Below are 27,281 nucleotides of genomic sequence, written 5' to 3'. Positions count from 1 at the left end.
CTTCGTGACGCCTTCACTGGCCTATATTGGTTTACTTTTCCTCAGTTCATTTTTAAAAAGCACTGGAGATAAAAGGCTTTGAGTGAAGGGACAGATATTTTTCCTCCAATGGTTGAGGAGGCCAGTAGCCAGTTCCACTGCCTTTTCTCCCCTCTAATCAGGGACTGATTCATTCTGCGTTGCTAACCAAGTGGGATGGAAGTATACAACTGGGAGAAAATCCACTGGAATGCTCATTCCACTGGTACATCAGTTCTCACACATGCTGAGCTCGGACATGGCCTAAAGAAAATGCATCAAGTACAGCCTTTCCGGTAGTTGAATGCACCAACTTAAAAAAAAAAAGTACTGCTTTTTATTAGTACAATTTGTTTGCAGTGGCTGCTGATCAGACAAGTTACATGATTGCCCTTTAAGTAGCGTGCAAGGAAGAGCTGCCTTCCTAGCTGATGCTTAAGAAACTCTGCTCATTCTTCCACATCAGCCTCATCATCACATTTCATAGAACATGTTAGTGTACACATCCAGTTGCATAGTAGGCCAACATCACCAAGCCACAACTCCACCTACACCATGTTTCAATGGGGGGCAGACGGCAGCCAGTGACCTTCTCTGCGGCCCATGCAATGCATTCCAGTGGCGCCCTGCAGCAAGCCGAGACGAAACGAAACCAGGCGATAAAGGAGAACGTGAACCTGCATGGTACTATTGATGTGTTGACCCAAACTGAATGTTACATGTTCTTAGTGGTACAGACGCTGGTTTGACTTCTTGGTGTGCGCTGTGTTGAACTGAGGTTGAATGACAAATGACTCGGCAGAACAATTCACCTCTCAACACCCCATTCACTAAGAGTAACACACGAGTAATCCTGGTTCACAACACGTGAACTGCACATGCGCAGGAAATTCAGAAAGCTCCTTTCTCCAGCACTTTAAAGTCGGATACAATCAGGCTACTATTTGTTTGCGAGCACGCTATTATATTGTCGTGCGGGGTTTATTTATGGGCGTTTGTTACCATAATCCTATATGAGCACAACAATAGCACAGTCCTGAGAGACTGAAGTTGGACACATGGTCCCTTATTCAGATTCACCAGCTCTGACCCCTTGCAATTAAAACGTCTTATCCAGAACCACAAGGAGTCAGTGCATTCAGTGGCCAGATAAAACAACCACATATCACAATCATCAAGTCAAGCATTGCACCAACAGAGCAGCTTTACAACATGAGCACTAGCAGATGCTGACTAAGTGTTAGGGCAGAAAGGCTAGCACAAATGTAGGACCATGAAGAAATACAGAGATGATTTTTCTTTTTTAATCAGTAATTCAGCAGCTTTGACAAACAAATGTTACATCTTATTACAAGTATTATTTTTTTCCTACACAGGTTCTCAGGGAGCAAAGATCCCAGGAGAGAAGCTGACCAGGTCAAGGGAGGGGCTAATGTATGGAAAGGAAGGGGGTGGGGGGGGGTTCAGAACAGGAAGTGGAGGAGAAACTGAGAAACTCCTTGGGGCAGAAGTCTTTCTAGTACAATCAAAATGTTGAAATCCGAACTCCATTTCAAGTCATGTAGCCGTTGTTGAACAGATGAGTGAACCTGCATTGTATCAAGGTAGAGAAAAGAGGAAAGGGGACAGCATGGAAAGACATTCAGCTGGACTGGACTGGATTGAACTAGACTGCGCTGGGTCCACATTTACAATATTTAAAGGCTTTCTACTATAAACAAAAAACCAACCAGTGACATTTATGAAGTATTAAGGTGTGTGTTGGGTAAGCCAGTGTAAAACAAGAAAAAACTGCTGCCCTAATTGACATAAAAACAACTTGGTTCTGGCCAATTGTGTTTGTACCTCATATACCTTCCATGGGACCAATAACTTATGATCTAAATCTTTAGAGATAAGCTATTCTAATGTCAGCGAATCTACTTTAATTACTACAAGTCCTTGTGTAAGAGACGATGTTTCAGAAAGAAGCCTGCTGTCTATATTCTCCTTTGTTGAGCCAAAAGCAGGTATTTTCCACAGGGAAAACAGATGATTTCTAGCTAGTCTAGCTAGCGCATTATCTCAAGGCTTTGACCAGTCTAGTGCATTACCTCAAGGCTTTGACCAGTCAAGCGCATTACCTCAAAGCTTTGACCAGTCACGAACATTACCTCAAGGCTTTGACCAGTCACGAACATTACCTCAAGGATTTGACCAGTCAAGCGTATTACCCCAAGGATTTGACCAGTCAGGCGCATTACCTCAAGGATTTGACCAGTCAGGCGCATTACCTCAAGGATTTGACCAGTCAGGCGCATTACCTCAAGGATTTGACCAGTCAGGCGCATTACCTCAAGGATTTGACCAGTCAGGCGCATTACCTCAAGGATTTGACCAGTCAGGCGCATTACCTCAAGGATTTGACAAGTCTAGCGCATTACCTCAAGGCTTTGACCATTCTAGCATATTACCTCAAGGCTTTGCAAACACAGAAGCTTGAAGACATGGGTACAACAGCTGTGAAAACTACAATGTAGGAATATGCATTAAGAAATGTTTTTCCCTGCTTCAAGTGGAGGAAGGAGCAGGCATTGTCCTCATTGGTAACAAGACAAGTTGTTGTACATCATTTTAGGGTTGTATCTATTCACAGGACGACCGAGAGTTGTTCTCTCAGCAGACTGGAGAGTAAGTATGAACAGGGGTCATGAATATGTAGTGACTGTAGTTAAAAAGTCAGGACACGCAACTAGCTATTTACATGTAGAAAAATAGGGAAAATGCCAGTGCAATGGGACATTATGGGCATTGCTGACTTCTTCTACATGGAATGGAAGAAAACTAAATGTGAAAATATATAATTGTGTATATTTAATTTTCAACATAGTGCTTGTTTTAGTAACATGAAAAACACACAAACATGTCAAATTGTGCAATCATTCAGAATTTTGTAGAAAACATTCTTGTGTGTGTGTGTGTGTGTGTTTTTTGTACATCATCAAGTACATTACCATACACACACACAAAGTAGAGTCGGTTAAAAGCTTGATAACTATACTTTTTTTTTTACACAACTTATAAATGACATGGTCTACGTCGCAGCCAGCGCAGTGCAAAAAAATAAACTAACAATTTTGTAAAAGACATTCCTCCAAAATATGACATTCAGTGCCCCATCCAAGCAGACAAGCCTCCCTTGATATACAATGAGGTGGCCCTTATTCCAATTGTTTATCCAACAGGGAGGGCAATAGACAAACACCCATCCCTTCTTCCTCAAGGGCTGTTTCATGTGGCTTCGTCCCCCCCTCCCTCTTTCTAAACATGTGGCTTCGCCCCCCCCCTCCCTCTCTCTACACATTCAGGAGACGGCAGCGCAGGCTTGCAAAGTTCAGTGGCTGGAGAGATGGAGCACTAACTTACTGCATGAACAGAGACAAACGAAAAACAACCAGGTCAATGTAAAACAAGCATGTGTACTGCAGGCCCAGCCTGGGGAAGACAGCCTCTAACACGGTGCGCTGGTCACGTCCTATACGCAGTGTAAGAGACCAGGTGGAAATGGTGGGCTGAAGCAGAAAAGCAAAGGTGGTAGCCCTGCTGTCATGATTTCAGGGACTGTGTGTGTGTGTGTGTTTCTGGGGGCACTTTGAAAAAAAATGTGTGAGTGTAAAGGCTAGTTTATACACGCACGTGCAAAACAGCCCTTCATTGGGTTAGGTGTGAATAACCTGGCTGACACCTTCACTGATAGATGCTTGAATGATGCTTGTAGAATGTTTGTAGGATGCTTGTCTGATGTCTTCTCTGCTGACCCCCTGTGGTGACGAGCAACACTACAGGCCTGTGGTCACCGGCTCTCTGTTAGCCTAGCTGGTGTTCACTCTCAGGCTCTTCATGCGGTGCAACAGGGAGTCTTTCTCCATTTGAGCCTCAGCTAGAGCCATCTTTGCTTTGGAGAGCTCCAGTTTCAAACACTCATTCTCTTCTAGCAGCAGCTGGGGGGGGGGGGGGGGTAATAAAAAGTGTGTGTGTGTTATTAAGGATTGGTGAATTATTATGGATGATTCATTGATGTCTGTGAGATTCTCTATGTTCGCGTGAGTGGGCTACTCACCTGTTCTTTGTTGGGGGCGGATGGGGTGGGACTTGGAGAAATGGGGGTCTGTGTGGCCTTGGGAATGCTGCTGACCACACCCACAATGTCCGAGACAGGAGACACATAGCTGTCAATCAATGGCATCTCTTTTTTAGGACCTGCTTCAGACGCACTTTCCACTGTAAAGAAAGAGTAGAAAATAGAGAACAAGGTAGAATTAAATGTGGGATTAGATGATGGCACTAAAACTAGCTGATCCCATGGCCTGTCAGTCATTGCATTTACGCAATGGCTCACAAAATTAAGGCCAACTTTTTTTCTAATTGATGGGTTTTTCTAGTGCTGTGCTTTTACTACTTTCCAGTTCTGTGGTTGGTAGGCTAGTTTGGCAAATCCAACCCAACGGCTTTTTCTTGACTCCCGCCAAAGAAACGAGCAAGTGTGTGAGCCATTGAAAGCGTGAGTGCGCGAGAGTGTCTCACCCCCAATGGAGAAGGCTCCATCGTCAGTCCTGTGGATCAACAGGTTAGAGATGTGTAGGGTGATGGGGCTGGGCTCAGGGTCCGATAGGTTGTCACGGGGACCGTCATCCTGCACAGCAGGACAGAGATTAGTGTTTGTGTGTGTGTGTGTTTGGACATCATGCCGACATGCATCATAAACTAAGGTTCACTGATATTGACTGGCGTGTATGTTCACCTTCAGGTCGATGTGCGTGTCCCTCACACTGATCTCCATGGGGAGGACCTGGGGGGCGGAGTCATCTTCCAGGAAGTGCGCTAGGTTCCGAAGCGATGACATAAGGAAGCTGGCCCGGTAGCCGTGGACCCGTAGCTGGAGGAAACCATTGGTCTCGGCAAGGGGGGAGTGGGCGGCGGCACAGGGCCCGCTCTCCAGCCGAGCCCGGACCTCCGGGTTATGGGGAGTCCCATCGGCACTGGTTTCCAGACCTCTGCCTACAGACAGGAAGGAGAGAAGATGATTACTTTATCACACAGTAATCAACGTATTCCCATTAAGAAGAGGAGGCTTAGGTTGGCTGCAATACATCCAGCAGAGTGCAACCACAACACAGAGGCTCAGGGGACACCGTTTGGTAGGGAATCAAACACAGCCTTGCTACTGAAGCCCAGTCTGTGCATTTTATTCTGAGGTTCTCCAGATGTATAAAGCAAGAGCTTGGGGGTGGTTAATCCCATAAAGCAATTTCAAGGCCAGCAAAGCACCAGAGAGCACAGTAGAGACACTCAGATAAAGATACGGCTTCCCCCACTCCCTCCGGAAAGATGGAAACTGTGGGAGAGAGAGGTGAGAGAGAGGTGAGGAGAGCGAGAGAGAGAGAGAGAGAGAGAAAGAAGAGAGAGGAGTGAGAGAGGAGAGAGAGACTGAATGAGTAGAGAAAGAAGATGGGAAAAGGAGAGAGATCAGGATTACTCTGAGGGTTCTCCTTGTTTGAACCACTGAACTGAGACTGCAAAACCTACTGCAGAAAGACAGACGGAACATTGACTCAAAGCTAGAATGGACCTGGCAAACAACCTACAGTCCCACTAACACACACACACACACAACCTGCAGTCCCACAAACACACACACACACAACCTGCAGTCCCACAAACACACACAACCTGCAGTCCCACAAACACACACAACCTGCAGTCCCACAAACACACACAACCTGCAGTCCCACAAACACACACAACCTGCAGTCCCACACACACACACACAACCTGCAGTCCCACACACACACACACAACCTGCAGTCCCACACACACACACACAACCGGCAGTCCCACACACACACACACACAACCTGCAGTCCCACACACACACACACACACAACCTGCAGTCCCACACACACACACACACACAACCTGCAGTCCCACACACACACACACACACACACAACCTGCAGTCCCACACACACACACACACACACACAGAACCTGCAGTCCCACACACACACACACACACACACACAACCTGCAGTCCCACACACACACACACACACACACACACACACACACACACAACCTGCAGTCCCACACACACACACACACACAACCTGCAGTCCCACAAACACACACACAACCTGCAGTCCCACAAACACACACACAACCTGCAGTCCCACAAACACACACACAACCTGCAGTCCCACAAACACACACACAACCTGCAGTCCCACAAACACACACAACCTGCAGTCCCACAAACACACACAACCTGCAGTCCCACAAACACACACAACCTGCAGTCCCACAAACACACACAACCTGCAGTCCCACAAACACACACAACCTGCAGTCCCACAAACACACACACACACACCCCCTGCAGTCTCATGAACAGACACACACACACACACACAAGGTTTAATGTAGCTGCTAATGGGAGCTAATGGCCCATTAGCGCTGATGCATCCGTCTCCATGCACCAGCTGGAAGACCTACACCCCTCCAGACACAATACAGTCCCCCCACTATAATCACACAGTACTTACTGAAACCACAGCAGGCCACCGTGCAACATTCCTTTACTGCTACGTCACATGGCACAAAGTCAAGAGCGTGTGTAGCATGCCACGGTCTGGGTAAGGGTTTCAGGTCTAAATATTACGTAACACCATCGCACTTCACACCAGCGGAACAAAATCACAGACACACTTCTATGCAAGCTTGTGTAATGTCTACCATGCCCTGTGTTCCACACAAAAACACATACCTTGGCTGCCCTGGGCAGGGGGCACTAGACCTGCAGGGAGCGAGGAAAGGGACAACCAAGTCAGCTTGGAGAGTGTGTCTTTCAGTGTGTGTGTGTGTGTGTAGTTCAGTGTGCCATTCAGTGTGTGTGTGCGCGTGTGTGTGTTGGCATTAACCTATTCCTCCCTGAATGTGAGGAACAGGGAAAATTGCAGTTTGACTGTAATGAGCGTGTCTATGCCCAGGTGCTACAATGGGTAGGTTTGGGGTGATGGCTACTACTGGGGTTGGGGTTTAATCTAGAGATAGAGGTTAGGGTTAGGTTTTTGGGGTTACGGTCATGGGGTTAGGACAGTAAAACGTGTGTTCTCACCCAGGCTGTGGTTGCTGAGATACTGTCGGAGGCTGACGTTGCCTAGCTGCGTGGGTCTAATGCGGCCCACCTCCAGAGCTACGGCCGTGCTCTCCCCGCACACCTCCATCGCCCCGCACACACACTGCACCTTCAGAACCAGCACCGACACCTGGGCACAGAGGAGCACACACAGCCCCACAATTGGCACATCCAATCCACTCAGAGTGAGTCAAATGGGCAGGTCAGGAAATGAACACAACACAGGTGAGGAAGTGTACTGCAGGTTGAGTGTCACGTCATCTGTGTTAATGCGCGCGCGCTACCATGTCTTTGGTGGGTTCGTCTATGCTCTGGGAGGTGGCGCTGGCGGTGTCCGGTGAGCCTGTGCCGTCCGGCTCCACTGTGCCCGCTCTAGCCTCGGCGGTGCCCCCTGTCGCGCTCAGCTCACTCACGGCGTCCTTGAAGCCTGAGATCGACATGTCATCTGTGGACACAACACGTACATCAGGTTTGACAGTCCTCTACCGATCCACTGATAAATATTATAGATCCCACACAAGAACCAAAAGCCACGTCAGCTCACAACCGCCATCTACCGACCAAACTAGGTACTGCAACTCCCTGCAAAAGTAATTCCAAATGGAAAGGCAATCTCATTCATGGAATCTCTGTGCGTGTGCACGCGCCCTACCTCTCTCCAGTAGGCTGTACGTGTCTGTGTCTCCGTCCTCCATCAGGTAGCTGTCTATGGACAAGTTGTCCAAGGACTGCAGAGACGGGCTTTTCTTCATGTTCTTATATGACACAGAGAAACTGGACTGGGAACGCTCCTTCATCAGACGACCGCTGGAACACACACAATGTTTGAAGAGCGGGTGCGAATGGGAAAGGGGGTTAGGACTTGATTTGAATATGCCGGCTCTACCCCGCCCCCCCCCCACCCCCACACCACAAGGACCCAACCTGGGGTACCAGACGGCAGACAACACGAACACGACTCCCAGAAACACACAGCGACCTAAAGCTGACTGACACCCACCCTCTGACGGGTCTACATGCACGCGGGCAGATACAACAGAACCCAAAGGAACATCAAGACAACAGAAGGGAAAGGTGTGGGCGCTCGCAGACAGACAGACAGACCCCTAAGTGTCTTACATGTTGGATATAGAACACATGGAGGTGGAGCGGGTGGTGGCGGAACTGAGGAGTTCAGAGACCACTGACAAACTTCCTTTCCTTTGTAGAAAGAGAACACACACACACACACACACCCCTCGCATGGGTCAGAGCCATGTTGCAGAGTGTCGCAAATGCATGAAATGAACACAGACAGACAAAAACGAACACGTAGATTACATAGAAATACACACACACACCTTGTAAGGGATGCCATTGGACAAGTCAGGAACACACAAGCACGTGCGCACACACTTTTTTTGGGGGGGAACCAGAAAAATATTCCCCATTTTCCCTACATCGTGAACCTAACAATAACCAAACCCTAACCATAACCCCAACAACCTCACCTTTATACCTAATCCTAACCTAACCCTAACACCAAACCCCTAAAGCCTAAACCTATAACAAACCCCAATAGAGTTTTACCCTACAGCTTTCCCTTAAGCAGGAAAATACTTTTTTTCATTTTGCGGGGACAGGCAAGTAACACACACACATTGACATTGAGACAGTAAACACACACTGGTGTGAAAGCAATGCCCAAGTAACAGTGTAGACAGTCTGTCTGTGTTGGCCATGAACACCGAGGTAACAGTAATGACTCTATGTTGGCCATGAACACCGAGGTAACAGTAATGACTCTATGTTGGCCATGAACACCGAGGTAACAGTAATGACTCTATGTTGGCCAAGAACACAGATGTAACAGTAAAATCTGCAGTTGTGGGGGAAAAAAGCGACCATTTACTGCATGCCGTTTTGCAGGAATTGCAATGATGGTTCATTTTAAGATTATCATAAGAATTGTGTGTGAACACAGATCTTGCATAACAGATTGCATAATGATAATGACACCATGAATAGCTCATGTTGGTCGTGTCACAGGAATATGTAATGAGTTTATGGTGAATACAGATCTGTATTACACTAATGAGTCTAAATAGCATTTATTATTGTAAATACAACAAATAAGTGGACTATATTTCAGTGATGATGGGATTGAATTTACCTGGACACAGACTGAGGCATTCTGGCCCCAGGGTTCTTCTCGTTCCAGTCTTTGCTGGAGATGGGGTCTGGGATGCTGGGCTCAGCTCCAGAGCTCTCACTTGTCTGGGCTTTGCAGTTAACCACAGCCGCCGGCTCCTCTCCCACAGTCCAGGCCTCCCCCAAAGCCTCTCCCACCTCCTCCAAACTCGATCTCCCAGTCCTCTCGTCTAGAGACGCCGTTCGGTTGGAGGCGGAGGCGGGGACGAGGGGGGCAGGGCCCTGCGTGATTCCGCCATCTTCTATAACCCCACAAAGAAGCTGGTCCACCATACAGCCTCCCTTAGCGCCAGCCTCCTCCACAGGGGTCCCTCTGTTGCCCCCCTCCCCTCCATCGCAACCAGCCTCCAGGTTGGCTCTACTCTCCGAGGGGGACAACTCGGACCCCAAAGGAGAGCCGGGACCCTCGGGCTGGGGTACAGGCTTCAAGAGGAGGGCTACCTCGGCACTTCTGAGCAGAAACCCCACACAGGCAGTGAACGGCTGGTGATCCGGAGCGGGTTCTGAGGTGACCTTGGTCTTGTCCCGTTTGGAGCCCATCTCTTCCAGGTCCTGCTGCAGGGTGTGCTGCAAAGCCTTAAGGCTGCGCTGGAGACGCATGAGGAAGATGTACTGTCTGTGACTCACCTGGAGAGACACACACACACACACACACACACACACACACAGCATGAGGAAGATGTACTGTCTGACTCACCCGGAGACACAAACCACCACCCACCCCCACCCTCTGAAGTCGATCATGTTAAGCAACTAATAATATCTTGGTATAACATGTCACTTCTCTGGAGTCCAAAACCAGGAGAATCCCATGGCCTACCTGTACACAGTGGAGGTTTTACAATGTGACAGGACGGATTTGTAAAGCATTGTGACTTGTTGGTGGTTCTGAACAAGCACATACACCAAATATTTTGTACTGGTTGCCGAATAAATCTATAGGTAGCTTATTAAATGAAATATTACATAATTTAGTTTGTTCAGTATGGATCGTGAGTGACCACTCAAAACAATCTATAAAACCACAGGTTGACCAAGAGCCAAACGGCCAAACAAAACAACCGGTCGACTAAACGAGTTAGGCCCCCCATACAGACACTACCCATAAGCACAACTCACCTGAGCACTCAAATGCTTCTGCACGTGCACTAAAACGTGCATGTCCGCCTCCTTCCTGGAAGGGGTCGAAGAGGCGGGGATGTTGTCCAGGGACAGGGGCTCGTGAAGCCCGTTGCTCGGCGGCAGAGTGGCGCCGGTGTCCTTGTCCGACACGGCAGTACTGTAGTACTCCTTCAACAGCCTCTTCCTCTGCAGATGTCCTGCCACATCCACGGACCCACTCCGGGACAGGGGCCCTCCGGGAGCCCCGCACCGTAGCCTCTCCTGGTGCTGGGCATGTCGGGCCGGCTGGCACACCCACGCGGTGAGCGGGAACGCGTCAACGAAGGGCTGCGGGCGCCCCTTGCCGCCGCGCGTCCCCTCGTAGTCCACCCAGAACTGGGCGAAGTGAAGCGCCCACAGGTCGGTGGCGGCGGCCATTTTCAGGGCGTCAACTCCCAGCGAGGGAGCCACCAGCCCTTTATACACGTCCTGCAGCACGGTGTCCTGCTCGTGCGCGTGGCGCTGGAAAATGGGGTGGATCAGCGGAAAGGAGGCGGAGGAGCGAGGGAAGGAGGAACAGGAGGCGGCAAAGAACTGCTCTTCCTGGAAGGAGAGGAGGAGGGCTTCGAGGTGGGAGCGCGTGCAGTTGGAGGGCTGACGGGTATTGGTGGCCACCATCTCGGAGCACTGGACAGAGATGGAGCGGGGGAGGTCCTGGGGGTAGGAGGGGTCTCTGTCCGTGGGTACCACTAACTGGGGAGGTGGAGGGGAGGAGACGGGGAAACCTCATTAGGAACCACGCGTGTCTAACATTTCCACAGGCTTTAACACAGATACAGACGTGTAGCTTCTCAGACGACTGAATTCAAAGCCTGACAGGGCCTCATATCTGCGGCTTGGACAAGATCACCATGGGAGCGCGACCTCTCTGACCCCTACCTTGAGCATGAGGCCGTCCACCCTGACATCCATGTGCTCCTCGGGTTTCTGCTCCTCGGCGTTGAGCTTGTAGAGCTCCATGAACTGCTCCAGGCTCTGCCTCAGGTCCAGGGCAAACAGGTTGCACCACACCAGGCTCCTGGGATCCAGAACCAGCTGCAGGGCATTCTGCTGCACATACAGGTTGGGGCAAGGCACTGCAGGACCAGGGGGGGAACAAACATCAAGCTGGTCAATTCCACGGGACTGGAGATTGAAGGGGAAGATAATCAAGGTTGCACAGTAGACCTGAATGGACGGGGGGGGGGGGGGGGGGGGGCGTGTTAGTAAGTAGGAACCAATCCTACCGGGGTAGTCCTTTCCGTCAGGGAAGTAGTACTCAGTGAACTCAATGTGGACGGCAGGCATCTCAGGTGGCAGGTACAGAGACTTCTTATTACAGGAGATCATGGCCTTAGGACTGGAGCGCCTCTGGTCTGCCGTGGACACCTGACACACACACACACACACGCACGAACACCCCAAGACGTCAGTAAGTGAAGTGTCAGTGTGTTTATCAGGTAACCATGTGAACTGTGTGCGTGTGTGGACCTGGTAGATGCTGAAATCGGCCACCCGGAGAATGAAGGAGCTGGACATGAGCTGGCTCTTTGGGGTCTGGGGAGGAATTAGGACACTGGTCGAACCAGTACTGATCTTACCTAGAAAACAAGGGGGGGAGACAAAAGAGGAAGGAATGGGGGTGGGGGGGGGTCAGTAAAGAGCACTACACAGAGAGACCACCAGCCGTCCTACCAAACACTCTCAGGTCGTCCAGCCAAAAGTGTGTATCACCGCACCCTGCGTGCGCACTCCACGGTTCAGTGGGGTACCTGGCTCTATGCACGGAAAGCAGCACTGTGCCCGCCCCCTCGCCCACCCTGGCGGCAGGTTGTCCGGCCCCCTAACCACCACTACTCTTCCTCCTCGTCCTCCTCGTCCTCCCTCGTCCTGCTCTAGTGGACCATAGCTAACAGTGGAGACCCCGGAGTGGCACCGGAACACTGGACAGGGGCGACAGAAGACCAACAGCCCGGCGTGACGAGACAGGGCGACGCTCGGCACGCAGCCTGACCACCTTAACGCGCGGTCGGGGAGGCTAACATCAGGACCCCTCCCAGGGTTGTGATACTGCACTGGGGGGTGTGAGATCACGCCATGTCAAGTCAAGCCCAGACACATCCTTCTGCTTGGGAAGCATTTGGGGAAGAGGGCAGGCGCTCCAACGCGCGTTTACGCTACTTGAACGTTTCAACCTGCGGGAAGCTGTGTGTGTGTGTGTGTTTATTTAGCGTGTTCCAGCGAGGTGTGTGTGTTTACCATGCTGGGGTGAGGTGTGTGTGTTCACCAGGCCCTGACGGTCTCTCTTGACAGTCTTCAACATCTCCACGTTGGACTTGAACTCCTCCAGTAAACTCTTGACCCAGACCTCTCTGGCCTTTGTGGCCTCGCTGTAGTGCATCCAATGGAGGCAACTGTCACCTGGACAGAAAACACAGATGAACAGAGGGAGGGACTGAACGCAAAGGATGAGATTGTAGAGGTACGCCTGTTACCCGTGTCACTATGGGAGGGGCTACAAAGACAAAAGACTCCTGGCAGTTGGAGGGGCAGGGGGTCGGAGGGGCAGGGGGTCGGAGGGGCAGGGGGTCGGAGGGGCAGGGGGTCGGAGGGGCAGGGGGTCGGAGGGGCAGGGGGTCGGAGGGGCAGGGGGTCGGAGGGGCAGGGGGTTTACCTGCGCGGTGGAAGGGGTAGTAGTCCAGTGTGATGAGGCTGAAGGAGAGCTGCATGGCCCCACCGGTCATCCTCTTATTGTTCACTGGACAGAGGAAAGACGGCATCAATGCTTCCAAAAGCACTGACCATCAGGGAGGCCATGTGGTCGGCCAGCCGGTCTGTGTCTTCTGGCACCTGGGTTTGTGTTCTTACACCCGAGGGCGTGCGTGCGTGCGTGCGTGAGTGAGTGCGCGTACCTCTGTCCTTGGCGTGGATGTCGTCGCAGATATGCAGGTCGAGGTGAGTGATCTGCAGGTGGTGCGAGGTCTCGCACACGTCGTAGGCGGTGAACAGCTTGGCCATGGTGACACTCTGGTCGGAGCCTGACGATGCCTGCTGGGCACGAACCTGCTGGGCTGTGGGCGGCACCGAGGAATCCTGGCACGGACAGGACCAGGTAGACAACAGACACACACAGGTGCAGACGGGGAGAGAACAAAGAGGACGTCAGTATTTTAAGTGCATGAAACTCATTGGCCCTCATTTATCATTCTTGCGTAGAAATGGGTGTATATGTCGGCCTAAGATTTTGCTTACACTCCTCTCACCACCTGATTTATGAAGCTGTGCGTACCTTTAAAATCCAGGTGTACGCAATACCTGCCCTTGATAAATGCCGCGGCTGAAAACGACCGTCATTAGAACAACACGCCCCTATATATTCAAGTCTCCACTTCCCCCACGCCCTCATTTTACGCCATGGACACACGGAAGACGGCAAAAAAGAGAAACTTCTCTGACGTGGAGATTGAGACGATCACCAGGGAGGTAGAAAGAAATAAAATTGTCTCATTTGCCAGTTTAAAAAGCGGAATAAAAAATTATGATGTGATGTGGAGTACCATTCATTCACATTAATAATTGCATGACAATTTGTAATATTCGTCTTATTATTTTATGATATTTATTATTAATGAGGTTTATTGTCATTTAGAAGAAGAATGTCGTTATTATTATTATTTCTATTATTATTATTTAAAAGAAGAAGAATGTCATTTCTATTATTTTGTCAGTCTGTATTATATTTTGGTCATTAAAAGCCTTTTATTACTGAACCCAGTCCGTGCGCAACTGCCGGGCCTAACCCTGAAACGTCATGTAAAGCGCACAGGCTCGCATCTGAAGGAATACATATAAATCAAATGCTTTGGTAAAGTCACACAAATTAAACATTGAAGTCCATGTTGCACAAAAATAAACACTGAAGTTTATAATTATGTTGTTGTTTTTTTTTTACAGTGGGTCATAATATATCATATCTTTTCGTTTGTCAGTGCGTTAGGATCAAAACGTGCGTACACCACTTCCTGAGCTGGCGTAGGATTTGAGAGTGCCGTACGCCAACGTCCATATTGATAAATCTCAAAGTCACCGTGGTTTTGGGTGTACGCTGGAAATTTGGTGTACGCACTTTTGATAAATGAGGGCCATTGTGAGTAAAAGCCTGGGCAGTACTCCCTCCCACCACCAGAAGGCAGACATTGCCAGGTATTAAGAAGACAGCCCAGTTTAACCCAACAAGCATGTTTTATCTGGGCTAGTAATTGGACAATACAAAAGGCAAGATAGAGTGCAAGAGCTACAGAAAAAGATAGACCAACAGTATGAAATGGAGACAGACATAGAGAGAGAGAGACGAAGAGAGACAGACAGAGAGAGAGAGAGACGAAGAGAGACAGACAGAGAGAGAGAGAGACGAAGAGAGACAGACAGAGAGAGAGAGAGACAAAGAGAGACAGACAGAGAGAGAGAGAGACAAAGAGAGACAGACAGAGAGAGAGACAAAGAGAGACAGAGAGGGAGAGAGACAAAGAGAGACAGACAGAGAGAGAGACAAAGAGAGACAGAGAGGGAGAGAGACAAAGAGAGACAGACAGAGAGGGAGAGAGACAAAGAGAGACAGACAGAGAGAGAGAGAGAGAGAGACGAAGAGCGACAGACAGAGAGAGAGAGAGAGACGAAGAGCGACAGACAGAGAGAGAGAGAGAGACGAAGAGCGACAGACAGAGAGAGAGAGAGAGACGAAGAGCGACAGACAGAGAGAGAGAGAGAGACGAAGAGCGACAGACAGAGAGAGAGAGAGAGACGAAGAGCGACAGACAGAGAGAGAGAGAGAGACGAAGAGCGACAGACAGAGAGAGAGAGAGAGACGAAGAGCGACAGACAGAGAGAGAGAGAGAGAGACGAAGAGCGACAGACAGAGAGAGAGAGAGAGAGACGAAGAGCGACAGACAGAGAGAGAGAGAGAGACGAAGAGAGACAGACAGAGAGAGAGAGAGAGACAGACAGAGAGAGAGACGAAGAGAGACAGACAGAGAGACGAAGAGAGACAGACAGAAAGATACAGATTGAGTGTGTTTTCAATGTGGTTGCCTATGCGTGTGTGTTGATGTGTGTGTTTGTGTGAGTGTCGATGTGTACCCGTGTTAATGTGGGCGTGTATATATGTGTGTTTATTGATGTGTGTGTTTATTAATGTGTGTGTCTGTGTACCTGGTCCTCAGTGGCCATGCTCTTCCTCTGCTGGGCGGACTTGTCCATGGCCTCGCTGAGGGACTTGGCGTACTGGACCATGGCTTTGAGCTGGGAGTCCGTGAGCACCCAGAGGAGGTCGTCTAGGATCAGGACCAGCTTGGACGCCACCACGTTACAGTCCTTAGCCTGGAGACGTAACGTCCATTCATTAACATGAGATGCTGAAACACAGCCAGGCACATTCTACGGGGGGACACGTTGTAGCAGTTCACGTGACCATCCACATGACAACAACTTGAAACTAACGAAGTGACACCAGGAGATACATTCATCCATCTATCAAGGAAATGACCCAAATGGTTAGTCGGTACGGTTTGTCTTATTAAGACTAGAGATTGAACTCCGATTCAAATCCGCGGCCAGAAATCATAGCTAAGTCTGTTCACACCCACAGACAAATTGTCTGGCACACTAACAGACATAGTCTGATCTGTTTAAACATACACAGTGGCTACAGGGCCTTCTTCTGTTTGTATGTGATAAAGATCTCTGTTTACTGAAGGTGATTTTGAAAGGCTGTTTGCTCACACAAGGCTCTCAATGATATTAACCAAGGACTGTGCTCAGACAATATGTGCACAGTGCCTGGGGGGAGTTTTCTGACCCCTCCACCTTCTCTTTACCTTTCATGGTGTTATAGACTTTAATAATAGATATTTTCTATTTTTCACTTTTCTTTTTTCACACAAAAATATTATCAATTATGAATTAAGTCTATAACACAACAACATATTGGATGAACGATGTTGAAATCACAGCATGTTCTCTACCTACTCCCGCATTTTGTCAAGACACTCTAGAACCAGGGTTGCCTACCATTGCTTTAAATGTCCAAACTAGTATATATATATAATACTGTCCAGCAAGAGGCGCTATTAATATAAAATATATAGAAGTTGTCTCAGAACATGACAGCCAAAACACTCTTAAAAACGCTTAAAAACAAACATTGCCCCCCCCCCCCGCAGACACCCAGGGGTGTGTGTGTATGTGTGTGTATGTGTGTGTGTGTGTGTATGAGCGGGCGCGTCATACTCGTCTCTTCAGGGTGACTCTGATCTTCGACTGGTTGGTGATGAGGCGGATGGGGGCACTCAGTATCTCGTGCTCGGCACTCTGGATGGCGTCCGCCTCGATGCGGATCATCTGCCAGCTGATCTCCTTAAATGTCAGGATCTGGGGAGGGAAGAACCCGTCTGAGCTGCAGATGCTATGGGCACGCACGCACGCATCAAGTTAAAGGGCTACATTGCAGGTCTGTGTGTGGGTACGCGCAGGACACCCACCTCTCCTCTGTGTGGGTCATGGATGCGTGTGAAGCGGAGGTCCGAGAGGACCCAGCTGGTGTTGACGGAGTACACCTGCAGCTGGCTCAGCTCAAAGGAGGCGTTGAACGCCTTGGCACTGATCTTCACAACGATGGAGTTGATGGACAGAGAGATGCCCTCCACAACCTTCTCAGCAAAGCCATATTCACTGGACGGGTGGAGGGAAATGGACAGAACATTGGATTTGGATCAAGCCTCTTTTTTTTTTGCCCAATGGAACAGAGCATGGTGTTAAAACGTAGACAGACACAGAACCAAACGGCAAACAATACGAACCCCACAGTCACTAGTAAACACAGCTACTCCCTAACCGTAGCGAGTGAGAGATAAGCAAAGTGTAAGCTCCCACCTTTGCCCGGAGGCCGTTGCTATGGGAGACGGGCCGTTGGGTGGGCGGGGCTCGTCACAGGTACTCATCTCCATCACCACCTTGTCCAGAGTCTGGGAGACAGAGAGATGCAGATGGTTAACACACAGAAACACACACACACACCCACACACACAATAGGGGGAGGAGGGCTGAACTTACCAGAGAGATGGGGTGGGTTTTCAGCTTAGTCCATGGGATCTGTCAATAAAAAAATAGAAAAGGAAACCAGAATTAACCAATCACAGTGTAACAGCTCAATATTAAACACTGGAAACAACACCTTACCTTGTGAGAGACCACACAGTAGTTGTCAACAAGCTTTATGAAAAACTCCCCATCTACTGTAAAGGCTAAATACTGCTCCATATTTCTTCCATTGTTTGTCTGAAATACCAACAGAAGCGACTACTCCAAAAACCTAAAATGAAATCTAACTGAATAGATCGAAATAGAATCACCTTCATCTGAAATAAATTGACATGAATGGAACTTTCTGTCTGTTTAAAGAGCGCCAGGCACAGAGAATAATTCAAGCACAGAATGTCTAGACAAGCAGTTGGCGTGCGAGCCTATTTCACTTCTCCCTAAACTACATTAATCCTATTGAGAAGCCCCGCTTAATCATGAACCCATGTCAAATAAAATAGCCTTTTCTCCAAAGAGATTAGCCACACATTCAGATATGTGGACTTTCCCTCCCCGTAGCAAATTAATCCCTGATTAAAGCTATTAATGCTGAACTATAAATAGTTAGATATGTGGACCTAAATTGAATTGTGGCACTAAAACATCAGCTGACTAAAACAATGCCAGAGAGAGAGATAACAGGTGCCTGGATGTGAGGAGGTGACAGACAAACAGATTTAGACAATGAACAGTATTTTAGGGCCTGCCTTCTGAACTGGGTGTTGTGTGTCCAGTGAAGAAAAACCAATAGAGAATCATCGGTCCCATAGCCATAGAGTTACAGCAGCTCAATAGCGGCAGGGGAACTCTCTCCTTCGGTCCTCTTTTTCTCACATTCTCTCCCTTTAGAACATTGAGAGTAATTAGCAGCAGGTTCCGCCTGATGAAACTGTATCACCAGAGCTCTGTGGCGGGCAGACCAAACGGACCAGCACTCATTCACACACGCACGTAGCCAACTCCATGGACCGGCTGTTATGACTTCAGCGTGGCACTGAGGTCATTACAGAGAGTGTGACGAGCGACCCCGAGAGGCCTAGTGTAGGTCAAAGAAAAGTGCCAGTCAGCCAGTCGATTAAAGGGGAATTCAACCCATTTTACATGGAGCCTTATATGGAGTCAATTGTCGTGCATGGTGGGGGGGGGGGGGGGGGGGGGGGGGTTAAAGCGCATGATCAATAAGAAACATGGACTACTGTGGGGTACATCTGAAAACAAGGGGAGAGAGAGCACAGTCTGTCCCAGAGAGCTGTGTGTGTGTGTGTGTCCGTCTCTCACCCGGATGGCGGCCTTGTTGCAGCCCACTTTGTTGATGGCCAGCCAGGTGGGGAGGTCCAGCATGCTCTGCAGCACCTCCTCGTCCAGCTCCAGGTTGGTGAGCTGGCCCTCCCCCTTCAGCGTGCTCAGGTTGATCTTGTCAGGGGACAGGTTCTTAGCAAACCTGCATGTTGGGAGGAGAGAGGAACATCTCTATTGTGGGTTTTGTATTCCGACATAAATGAAAACCCTATCAAACGTCAACACAAAAGCAAATGCAAGACAGGCCTGCTCTTAAGAGGGATCAACAGATAAGCAGGGGATCGCAAGAAAGGTAATGGACGAGTAAACTGAAGTAAGGGATTGTCTAAAGAACAAGAGCGGACAGGACAAAATGTGAAAGAGAGAGAGATAGGGAGCGCCAGAGATAGGGAGAGAAGCGTTACGAAGATTATAGGTTGAACATAAATGACATTAGGTTGGGGGCCGTCCTGAAGGAGGCAGGGGCATGTCAACGGTGTTGGGATCTCCTGGTCAGATACAGTCCCTGTGTGCCTGGCAGTATGAGGTGAAACGACGCGGACTTCCAGTCGGGGACTCTATTCCTCCAGATTAAAGATCAAATCGTAATGTCCCAGGGCTCCTCGGCCTAGGGACGCCGTCGTACGAATGGGACGTCAAACGGGGGGTCCAGACTCCAGAGGTAACTAAAGAACCCGTGACATTGTGTCGGAGTGTGTATTAAAGCCCGTCCAGGCTACACTGGCAATCTGGCCCTTATACCAGCATTATCACCTAATCAGGAATGAGTAATCAGTTTCAACCTTTAACTACCGCGATTTTACAACGTTATATGGTTTATTCTGCGGCCATTTATGACTGAGCAAACAAATCATTACACACCGAAATGCAAATGTCAAATGCCACAACTGCCGCAGCAAGATCAAGCACTTCAGCCTGCGGAATAAAGCGGATCGCGGAGGGACGGAGTAAAGGTTATGGTCGTGTAAATGACACACTGACACTGTAAATAAGGATTGAGCTGAATGTCCCGACCCTGGCGTGTCACTGTTCATACGATGAATAAACCCTGAAACATGCAGACTTATCTTGTTAGGCAGGCCTACCTGGTTTGCTGCCAGCTAATTTGACACAGAGAGAGAAACCACGCACCCTTAAACAGGGTCAGTTAAAGTGTAGCAACGTTCAGTCAGCATATATGCCGAGGAATCAGGAAGAACATTCAAACAACATGTAGAAAGAGAGAGAGAGGGAAAACAAAATGACACCAGAATCCAATTGCCCTAGTCACCAAGCTGAGAACCAACATATGTTACGTAAGACTCCAGTAGTTGGCATAGCCTTCACGCCCTGCTTTTAGTTCCGTTTTTCACTCCCCAAGTGTTAGCGTCGGGGAGGTTAAACCGACCCTAGATCTACGCTCTGGGGCAGCAGTTCTCTAGTGAATTATTCAGTTGGGTGGCAGAAACTCATCAAGGCAACAGACTGGCAGCACAGTGTGAAGAGCAACAGAGCTCCCATACTTAAGCCCACGGGTGTCACCCCATAGAGGGCCAAGCGTCTGCTTGCCTCACTTATGTATCCTTACAAATGGCGTCTAATTAAGACCTGGACGACCAGATTTCCTACCTAATCAGTCACCGTAACTCACCGGTCAAGTGAAAAACCGGCTTTCATTCAGCCCTCTGAGGAAACAAGTCTGACACCAGAGCCGGTCCTCTAACCGCCACCACCAGGGAAGCAGCAGAATTCCAGCAGCCGCCCAGGAATGTTACACACGTCACTGGAAACAGCTCATCACAAACTGCCCCTGTGGCAAACTCACTGCTCCATTTGTCCTGATCGTTACTTTTCTATTTATGATTTAAACAGATTAAACACTTGAACTGGGATTCAGAAGACTACACAGGAGTAGGCTTGTTTAGGTGTGGAAGATTTCCTTCAAATCGAATGGAGTGTCGTCAGAAAGGTTTTTACAATCTTGGTGTGGACTTGAGGTCCTCGTGGGTGTACAGGGATTCGGATCACACACATGCTGTAAATGGAGCCTGCGCTGTCATTTGTCTCCAATGATAACCTTTACCGGCCTCCATCAGAGTCATAAATATTACATGGCACATTCACCCCTGGGCCCTGTGTGTCAGTGTGTGCCTTCCCGCTAGCTACTGCGTGTGGTCACCGAACCCAGAGGACATTCCCCACCTTCAACAAAGTCTATCTAAACAAGGGAAGAAAAGGTCACTTTGTCTAGAGCTACTTTCCTCAAGGCACACACAACCACTCAGTCAAACACACACTCTCTCTCTCTGGGAAGAACCAGAGTTACCTGGTAAAATATTAGGTTCAATTTAGGTCTCTGAGTCTCTGCAAATATGCGTGAGCACCTGTGTCTGGATCTTTTGTACAGATTACATGATAGATTGTTAAACTATTTTATAACGGCACCAGTGTTTTTGCTCTCAACACACAGGAAATAAAGCAATGGAATAAGTCCATTTTCTTAATAAACAGCATGTCTTCATTGGTCTGGCATCAAAAATATAGATATTCTGCAGAGAATCACAGGATCTCTTTCAAAATGCCTATGAGCGGATGTATGTTCTTTATGGTGTGTTTCAGAAACCTCCACCTTGTCTCTCTGTTCGTAGTTTTAACATTTGGATACAACAGTGTAGGACTTATTAAAGAGATAACCGGCTGAATTTCTGGTCTGCAAACCAAACTGTTTAAATGGTAAACATTTTTCCCTCAAAAGGAACTTGTTCAATTACTTACCGCTATCCAAAGACAGAGACAGAACATTCACTTAACAGTGGCAGGTTACAATAAATATGGAAATAACTTAATTACAATACTCATTTTCCCAAAAACCTTGCCTCCTTGTCCTTTCAAAATCGACATATTTTTTTAATAATATGAGACTATTTGTAACCAGCACCTTCCATACTCTTCGTCCCAGTGATAATCAGCATTTGACATCTGTGTGTGTCTCAAAGTGAGTGTGTGTCTCAAAGTGAGTGTGTGTGAGTGCGTCTCAAAGTGAGTGTGTGAGTGTGTGTGTGTGTGTGTGTGTGTGTGTATGCACGTCAGCGTATGTGTATGTTCTTCAATCTTTCATCTGGCCATCAGTGTAGCCACTTCCCTGAAAGCACCATCAAGCTGAAATGGGATTTTGAGGGACCCTGGTCTAAGGTCTTGGCAGATGGAGAGAGTGACGGACAGACTTAACGAGACAGACAGACGGGGCAGGAGTCGAGCCTGTGAGTGAAGCTTTCCTGACACCTGATCATCACACAATGAGCTGAAGTATTATGAATATTTAACACAGCGGAGACCAAAGCTCAACACTGACAGTACCCAAAGCGCACACAAGCCAGACATTGACATGTGTTTTTATGCATGCACAATTCAGTCTCTGGGTCTCTTTATGTAGGTGTGTGTGTGTGTGTCTGTATAACCCCAGATCCTGCTGTGTCTAGTCCTGGTCTGGAGCCCTGGCGATACCTGAGCCGGTTCATGAAATGGGGAGCCACAATGTTCTCAACTCACAAATGAAGCCACCTGAGAGCAGCAGTGTTGGTGGAAACGACACACATGAACTCTGGGGCTGGGCGTTTGAGTGGGTTTTCAGAGCTCAATGTGCTGACATACAGCAAAGCATCAAAGTACAGCATTTCTCTTCTGCCTTCATGTGGTAGGAACATTCCGATGGCTGCCGATACCCATTTAGAGCTGAGCTGCTCAGGACACGAAGATGCATAACGTGGACCAGACATGTCTGAACCACGTCTGACGTGGTCATGTTTCTCACTCTTGACCAGCACCTTGGTAAATAGGCCCCAAGCGTCCGAGTTGCCGCGAACATTACCGGCGGGTCCACTTGAAATGCTCGGGCCAATCACGTGACGACAACGAAGGTCACGTGACAACACTAGGAACTGGTGGCATAATTCCCCTGATTGATGCTGATAATGAACAGACAGAAAGGATACACACGTTAGAGGAAACTGAAAGGTCACGGGGTTAGAGGGCTTGAGTGAAAACCACACCGGGTGGCAGCAACCTACGCAGTGACAGGCAGTATGGGAAACTAACAGCGTCTGAGCCCTATTACGAACGCATCATTGCTTGAACCATGAAGGGCACAGCAGCCATGGTCCTCAAAACCGCTACCTTTCAACTTAAACGCAGCGGTCGTCGCTGAAACCACTGAAAATCAAATGCTTTTGGTTTACAATGCAACGCAGGGCAGTCAAACAATGCATTACAAAGCTTTGTGTGTTTCCGAAACACAACCAGTTTAACTGCCTTGAGTGTAACTATAAGGACAGGAACATCTGGCCTCAGAGAGGTACTGAGTTAGATATTGTGCCTCTCAGGGCCCAAGGTTATCCATTCAAATGCCATTATTATTTTAGCAAGTCGGCAGATGTTGTTGTTTTTTTTGTTATGGCACTTGTTTTGGCACTGTCATTAACAGAGTTAATACTGTAATTGTGGTGGCCCTGCTGCGGTTCTGCTTACTGAGTCAATCCCAAACAGTTAGCGGTCATTCATTCTTGTGTACAATTTTGAGGTGGCAGGTAGCCTAGAGGTGAGAGAATCTGACCAGTAATCACAAGCCAGGAAGGTAAAAAAAAATATATGTTGATCTGTTGCTGAATAAGGCAGTTAACCTTCTAGATGATACTGTGTTTTCAGTCCAGTCAACATACCTGGGACGACAAGGGTACAAAAATAAAAGCACAAAAAATATGACTTTAACCCATAGTTTAAAGGCTGAAGGTTTTATTGAAGGTTGTACCATCTCTGGTTTAGAGAAAGTGTTATTGGAGCAAAAGATGTAAGAGTGTGCTTTGGGATCATTAGTCAGTTCTAGGTAGGCTCAGTTGAATGAAGGGGAAACTAATACCATTACTGGGAATGGAGAGCCCCTCCCTCAGAATACAATGGGGAAGTATTCAGATGCTTAAGGCCCCAGAGTATAACCACAACACTAGAGCCCAGTTGAAAGCTCTCAGAATCAACAAGTATCACTGTTCCTGGAGGTCCACAGGCACTTTGTTTTTTTTTATTTAACCCAACTTAAAGTTCAGGTAATAGGCCATAGGGAACAAATCAATGAACTAAGTAACTTGGTATGTGGCTAGTTGGGTTGAAAACATGTAGTCTCAGTCTAAAGTAGTAGTATTCTCCCCCTGTGAAAAAATAAGGATATCTAATGATTCTCGAATCACTTGCACCCATTTTGGTGCAGCTGATTCTAATTTTAGCCATTTTATGTGATAGTACAGATAGGGGTGCACTAACTTTTTCCATAGGAAATTGCATTTATGCGCATTTGAATTGCAATGAATGGTTTCAATGTTAGTTTTTGTTGTACGATTAATTAAACTGTTTCCTCTTTATCATTAAATGGGATTAGAATTAAGCTCAGGCATCCAGAGTTTGTAATTACTCCTTCACGTGCCTTTATGTGAGGGTCTACAGGTGCTTAATGCCACCTAGGCCCTGGTAGCTGCTTTAATACGCCAAGCTGTTTGGGCACGTTCTGAGTGGAACACAGCAGAACTACCCTCTACCCGCAGCAGCATATATGTCCACTCCTACCTGCATTAACATCTTTGTTGCTGTTAGCAAAATTCTACTTGCTTTGCAAGTACTGGGATAGCCATTCTAATTTTGTGGAATCTAGAAGTTCACAATTTCAGTTTACTATAGGTGTAGCGGAGCAAACCAAACTACTTGATGACAGACTGTTGAGCAGCCTATCGAATGTAGGCGGACTAGACCTTAAACGTGTTATATATTACCGAAATCTACACTACGTATTTTAGAACAAAACGAACATCCCGCATGTATATATGTACTCGTTTTTTGTATTATTATTTATAGAAACGTTAAATCGGATCTACACTCTGCCCACCACATCAGTCATTGTAAAATCTTGAGTTTACTCGTCCTGGCGATGTAGGCAGATTAACGTTAGCTAGTTTGCCAACTACCGTTAGTTACAGCATGTGAACGTCATAACCACCAGCTAGCAAACAAACCAGCAGTCCACCTAGCTAACTAACGACATAACACGGAAAACTGTATATAACAACCAACAAGCCAACTGCCCGGTAAATATAGTTAGCTAGCTAGCTAGCTGTTAGCCAAGTTCAACTGTGCAAGTATTACATTGTGGCTAGCTAGTTGTGCTGAGTGCCCTGTCAGTGGCCTCGGGCGGTGACATAAGCTGCTTCAGTGCTTGGTAGCTAACGCGCTAGCTTGGTACCTAAATTAAACCTCTTGGGCAGTTGTCTTTAGCTGTCTGCTTCATTCATATAAATTGACACTGACCTGGAGAGGTGCTTGAGGATCTGTTTCTTGATCAGACCAGCCATGGCCGCCTGAACGATTTAACCCAGCGATGCAGTTCAAATTCCCAAGTCAGGGTGCATTTTAGTGGTCTGTGACTAGCCAGTTCTTGCTTCCTTCACAAGGAGATTAGAGGGGGGCGGAAAACAGTGTCATTCCAGGTCACATATACCTAGCTAGCTTATTTCGCTAGCTTCAGAAAGCAAATAAGCCATTCATTCTAGAGCTAATGTCCATCTTCACTGCTACAGCACCTGAAAATGAACGGCTAGTGCTGTCACAACGTCTGACGATGGGCGGACCAATGTGAAGCTAGGCACAGTTAGGACTCGGCACAATTGTGAAATTTTTGTTTCTCCTTCAAAATGTAAGTCCCCCATTGATCATGATGCAAATGGATTCAAAGTTAATCATTTTAGTTTTTTTCAACTCAACAAAAGTTAATTATGTGTTTAAAATACAAATGAGTTAGTACTTTATTAACAGTCAGTGAATATTTAGACTTCAGAATTGTATTTGGGGAAAACATCTGTTGCAAATGTACATGTTATCACTATGAAATGTAATCGGCATACACAGTGACACCCATCAATTATAGTTTCTAAGAGCAAATACGACTGTTTTACCTAAAATTGTGTGACTTTACCTTGGAGAAAAGACCTCCCCAGTCAGTTAATTTTGCATATTGTTCTATACCACAATCAGGGTCATAGTTGGGGTGGTGACAGGGGTCATGACACCCCAATATTACTGACAGGTCAGTAAATACTGGATCCCCCAATATGCAACCAAAATCTACACCCTTGCCCACAACACATATTTTTACAACATTTTCAGAATTATAATACTTAGGCGTCACTGATTAAGCTAATACCCCAATTCATAAAGGCTAAATATATATGTGAGTTGCTACAGAGTCATGTATATGTTCAATCTGTATAATAGGCTGAGTACTTAGTGGCTCATTTTGCACTAGTGTTTAAGGCCTTTTCAAACAGCCAGTGGAGAGTTCCCCCCCAAAATCAAAACGAATTTGCTAGCTACCAAGTGCTGCTGTTGCAGACTACATGTTGAACAATCACTGCACAGTCTACTTCAGGTCAAAAGCTAAATCGGGTCAGGATGATACAGTGGCCCTCCAGGATTGGGAGGCCCCGAAGTACCGGAAATATGAAGTCTATAAATCTACAGTAAGATTGCAATTGATTCAATTTTTATTTATTTATATATATTTATATAAACAAACTTTAAATACATTTTGGCAGGATCTATAACGGCATGATTTAACTGCATCCGTTTGAGGAACTTTTATTTTGAAAGGAAAACTAAAATTCCACTTTCTGGCTAATCATTTTGTGGCTAAATTCACATAAATGGGGGTGACCTACTGAAACCAAAAAAGCGGAGCATGGATGACTCTTGCATTACGTCAGCAAAGGGCTTTTTATCTATAGATTCTGGCTACAATCTCTGTAATTGTGTTCTGATTTATGTAAATGTGATATTATTTTGGTTGGAATGTCATTTTTGGGTGTACCTTTTTATTTATCTTTCTAACCCAAGGTCTGCAATTGATCCTAGCTACATTACTCCTCCCACATTTATTCAGAGAGGACCCTGATGCCCTCTACGTGATCAAGCAGAAGGTATGGGTTATTGTCAGTTGGCCAAAACACTGTCTGGGTAATTCTCAGCAATGTCATATAACATTTATGAAATTTAAAATATTGTTTTTCTTGTCTGCCCTAGGATCCAGAGGTCCCAACACCTGTCCTTGTAATTACTGGAAACCCCTTCTTGAAGCCTAGTTTTGGCGTGTGTCTGGACTACACAGATGTCCTCCCCCAGCCGGTTGATGACATCACCTTGGCGATGGCGACTTTGATGTCTATTTATTTTGTTTTTAACATCCAGTACCATAAGAAGGTCAAAAACACTCTTAATTTAATTGAAAAGTACCTCATGTCAAATGCACCCGAAGGA

The 27,281-nt window shown here is 47.5% G+C and overlaps 1 protein-coding gene across 3 annotated transcripts; it reads right to left on the bottom strand.

The window, feature by feature from the left end:
• Positions 1–2,856: 2,856 nt before the first annotated feature.
• On the bottom strand, positions 2,857–25,633 carry uhrf1bp1l (UHRF1 binding protein 1-like). 3 transcript variants are annotated; one of them, XM_034290058.1, is made up of 24 exons: positions 25,281–25,633; positions 18,936–19,098; positions 17,631–17,669; positions 17,451–17,542; positions 17,060–17,249; positions 16,809–16,949; positions 15,732–15,899; positions 13,436–13,616; positions 13,198–13,281; positions 12,783–12,944; positions 12,015–12,124; positions 11,771–11,912; positions 11,424–11,620; positions 10,503–11,237; positions 9,346–10,010; positions 8,313–8,393; positions 7,846–8,000; positions 7,478–7,638; positions 7,173–7,323; positions 6,822–6,851; positions 4,799–5,055; positions 4,582–4,690; positions 4,118–4,278; positions 2,857–3,998 (listed from the first exon to the last, which is right to left on the bottom strand). In XM_034290058.1, exons 1-24 carry the CDS (start codon positions 25,322–25,324, stop codon positions 3,870–3,872), a joined length of 4,347 nt encoding a protein of 1,448 aa, XP_034145949.1. In that variant the 5' UTR covers positions 25,325–25,633; the 3' UTR covers positions 2,857–3,869. The 3 variants fall into 3 exon arrangements, with proteins under 3 accessions (XP_034145949.1, XP_034145950.1, XP_010885704.1); XM_034290059.1 differs by lacking the exon at positions 6,822–6,851; XM_010887402.4 differs by lacking the exon at positions 8,313–8,393.
• Positions 25,634–27,281: the final 1,648 nt, after the last annotated feature.

Source organism: Esox lucius, chromosome 23, assembly GCF_011004845.1.
Source record: "Esox lucius isolate fEsoLuc1 chromosome 23, fEsoLuc1.pri, whole genome shotgun sequence".
Classification (NCBI taxonomy): domain Eukaryota; kingdom Metazoa; phylum Chordata; class Actinopteri; order Esociformes; family Esocidae; genus Esox; species Esox lucius.
This window is presented reverse-complemented; position numbering and strand designations above follow the sequence as displayed.

Coding starts and splice junctions, on each gene's coding strand:
- uhrf1bp1l (XM_034290058.1), bottom strand. CDS start 25,324: ATGGCTGGTCTGATCAAGAAACAGATCCTCAAGCACCTCTCCAG. Junction 11,621..11,770: donor TGACGGAAAGGACTACCCCG/GTAGGATTGGTT, acceptor CTGGTCCTGCAG/TGCCTTGCCCCAACCTGTAT. Junction 8,394..9,345: donor ATGCCTCAGTCTGTGTCCAG/GTAAATTCAATC, acceptor CTTTCTACAAAG/GAAAGGAAGTTTGTCAGTGG.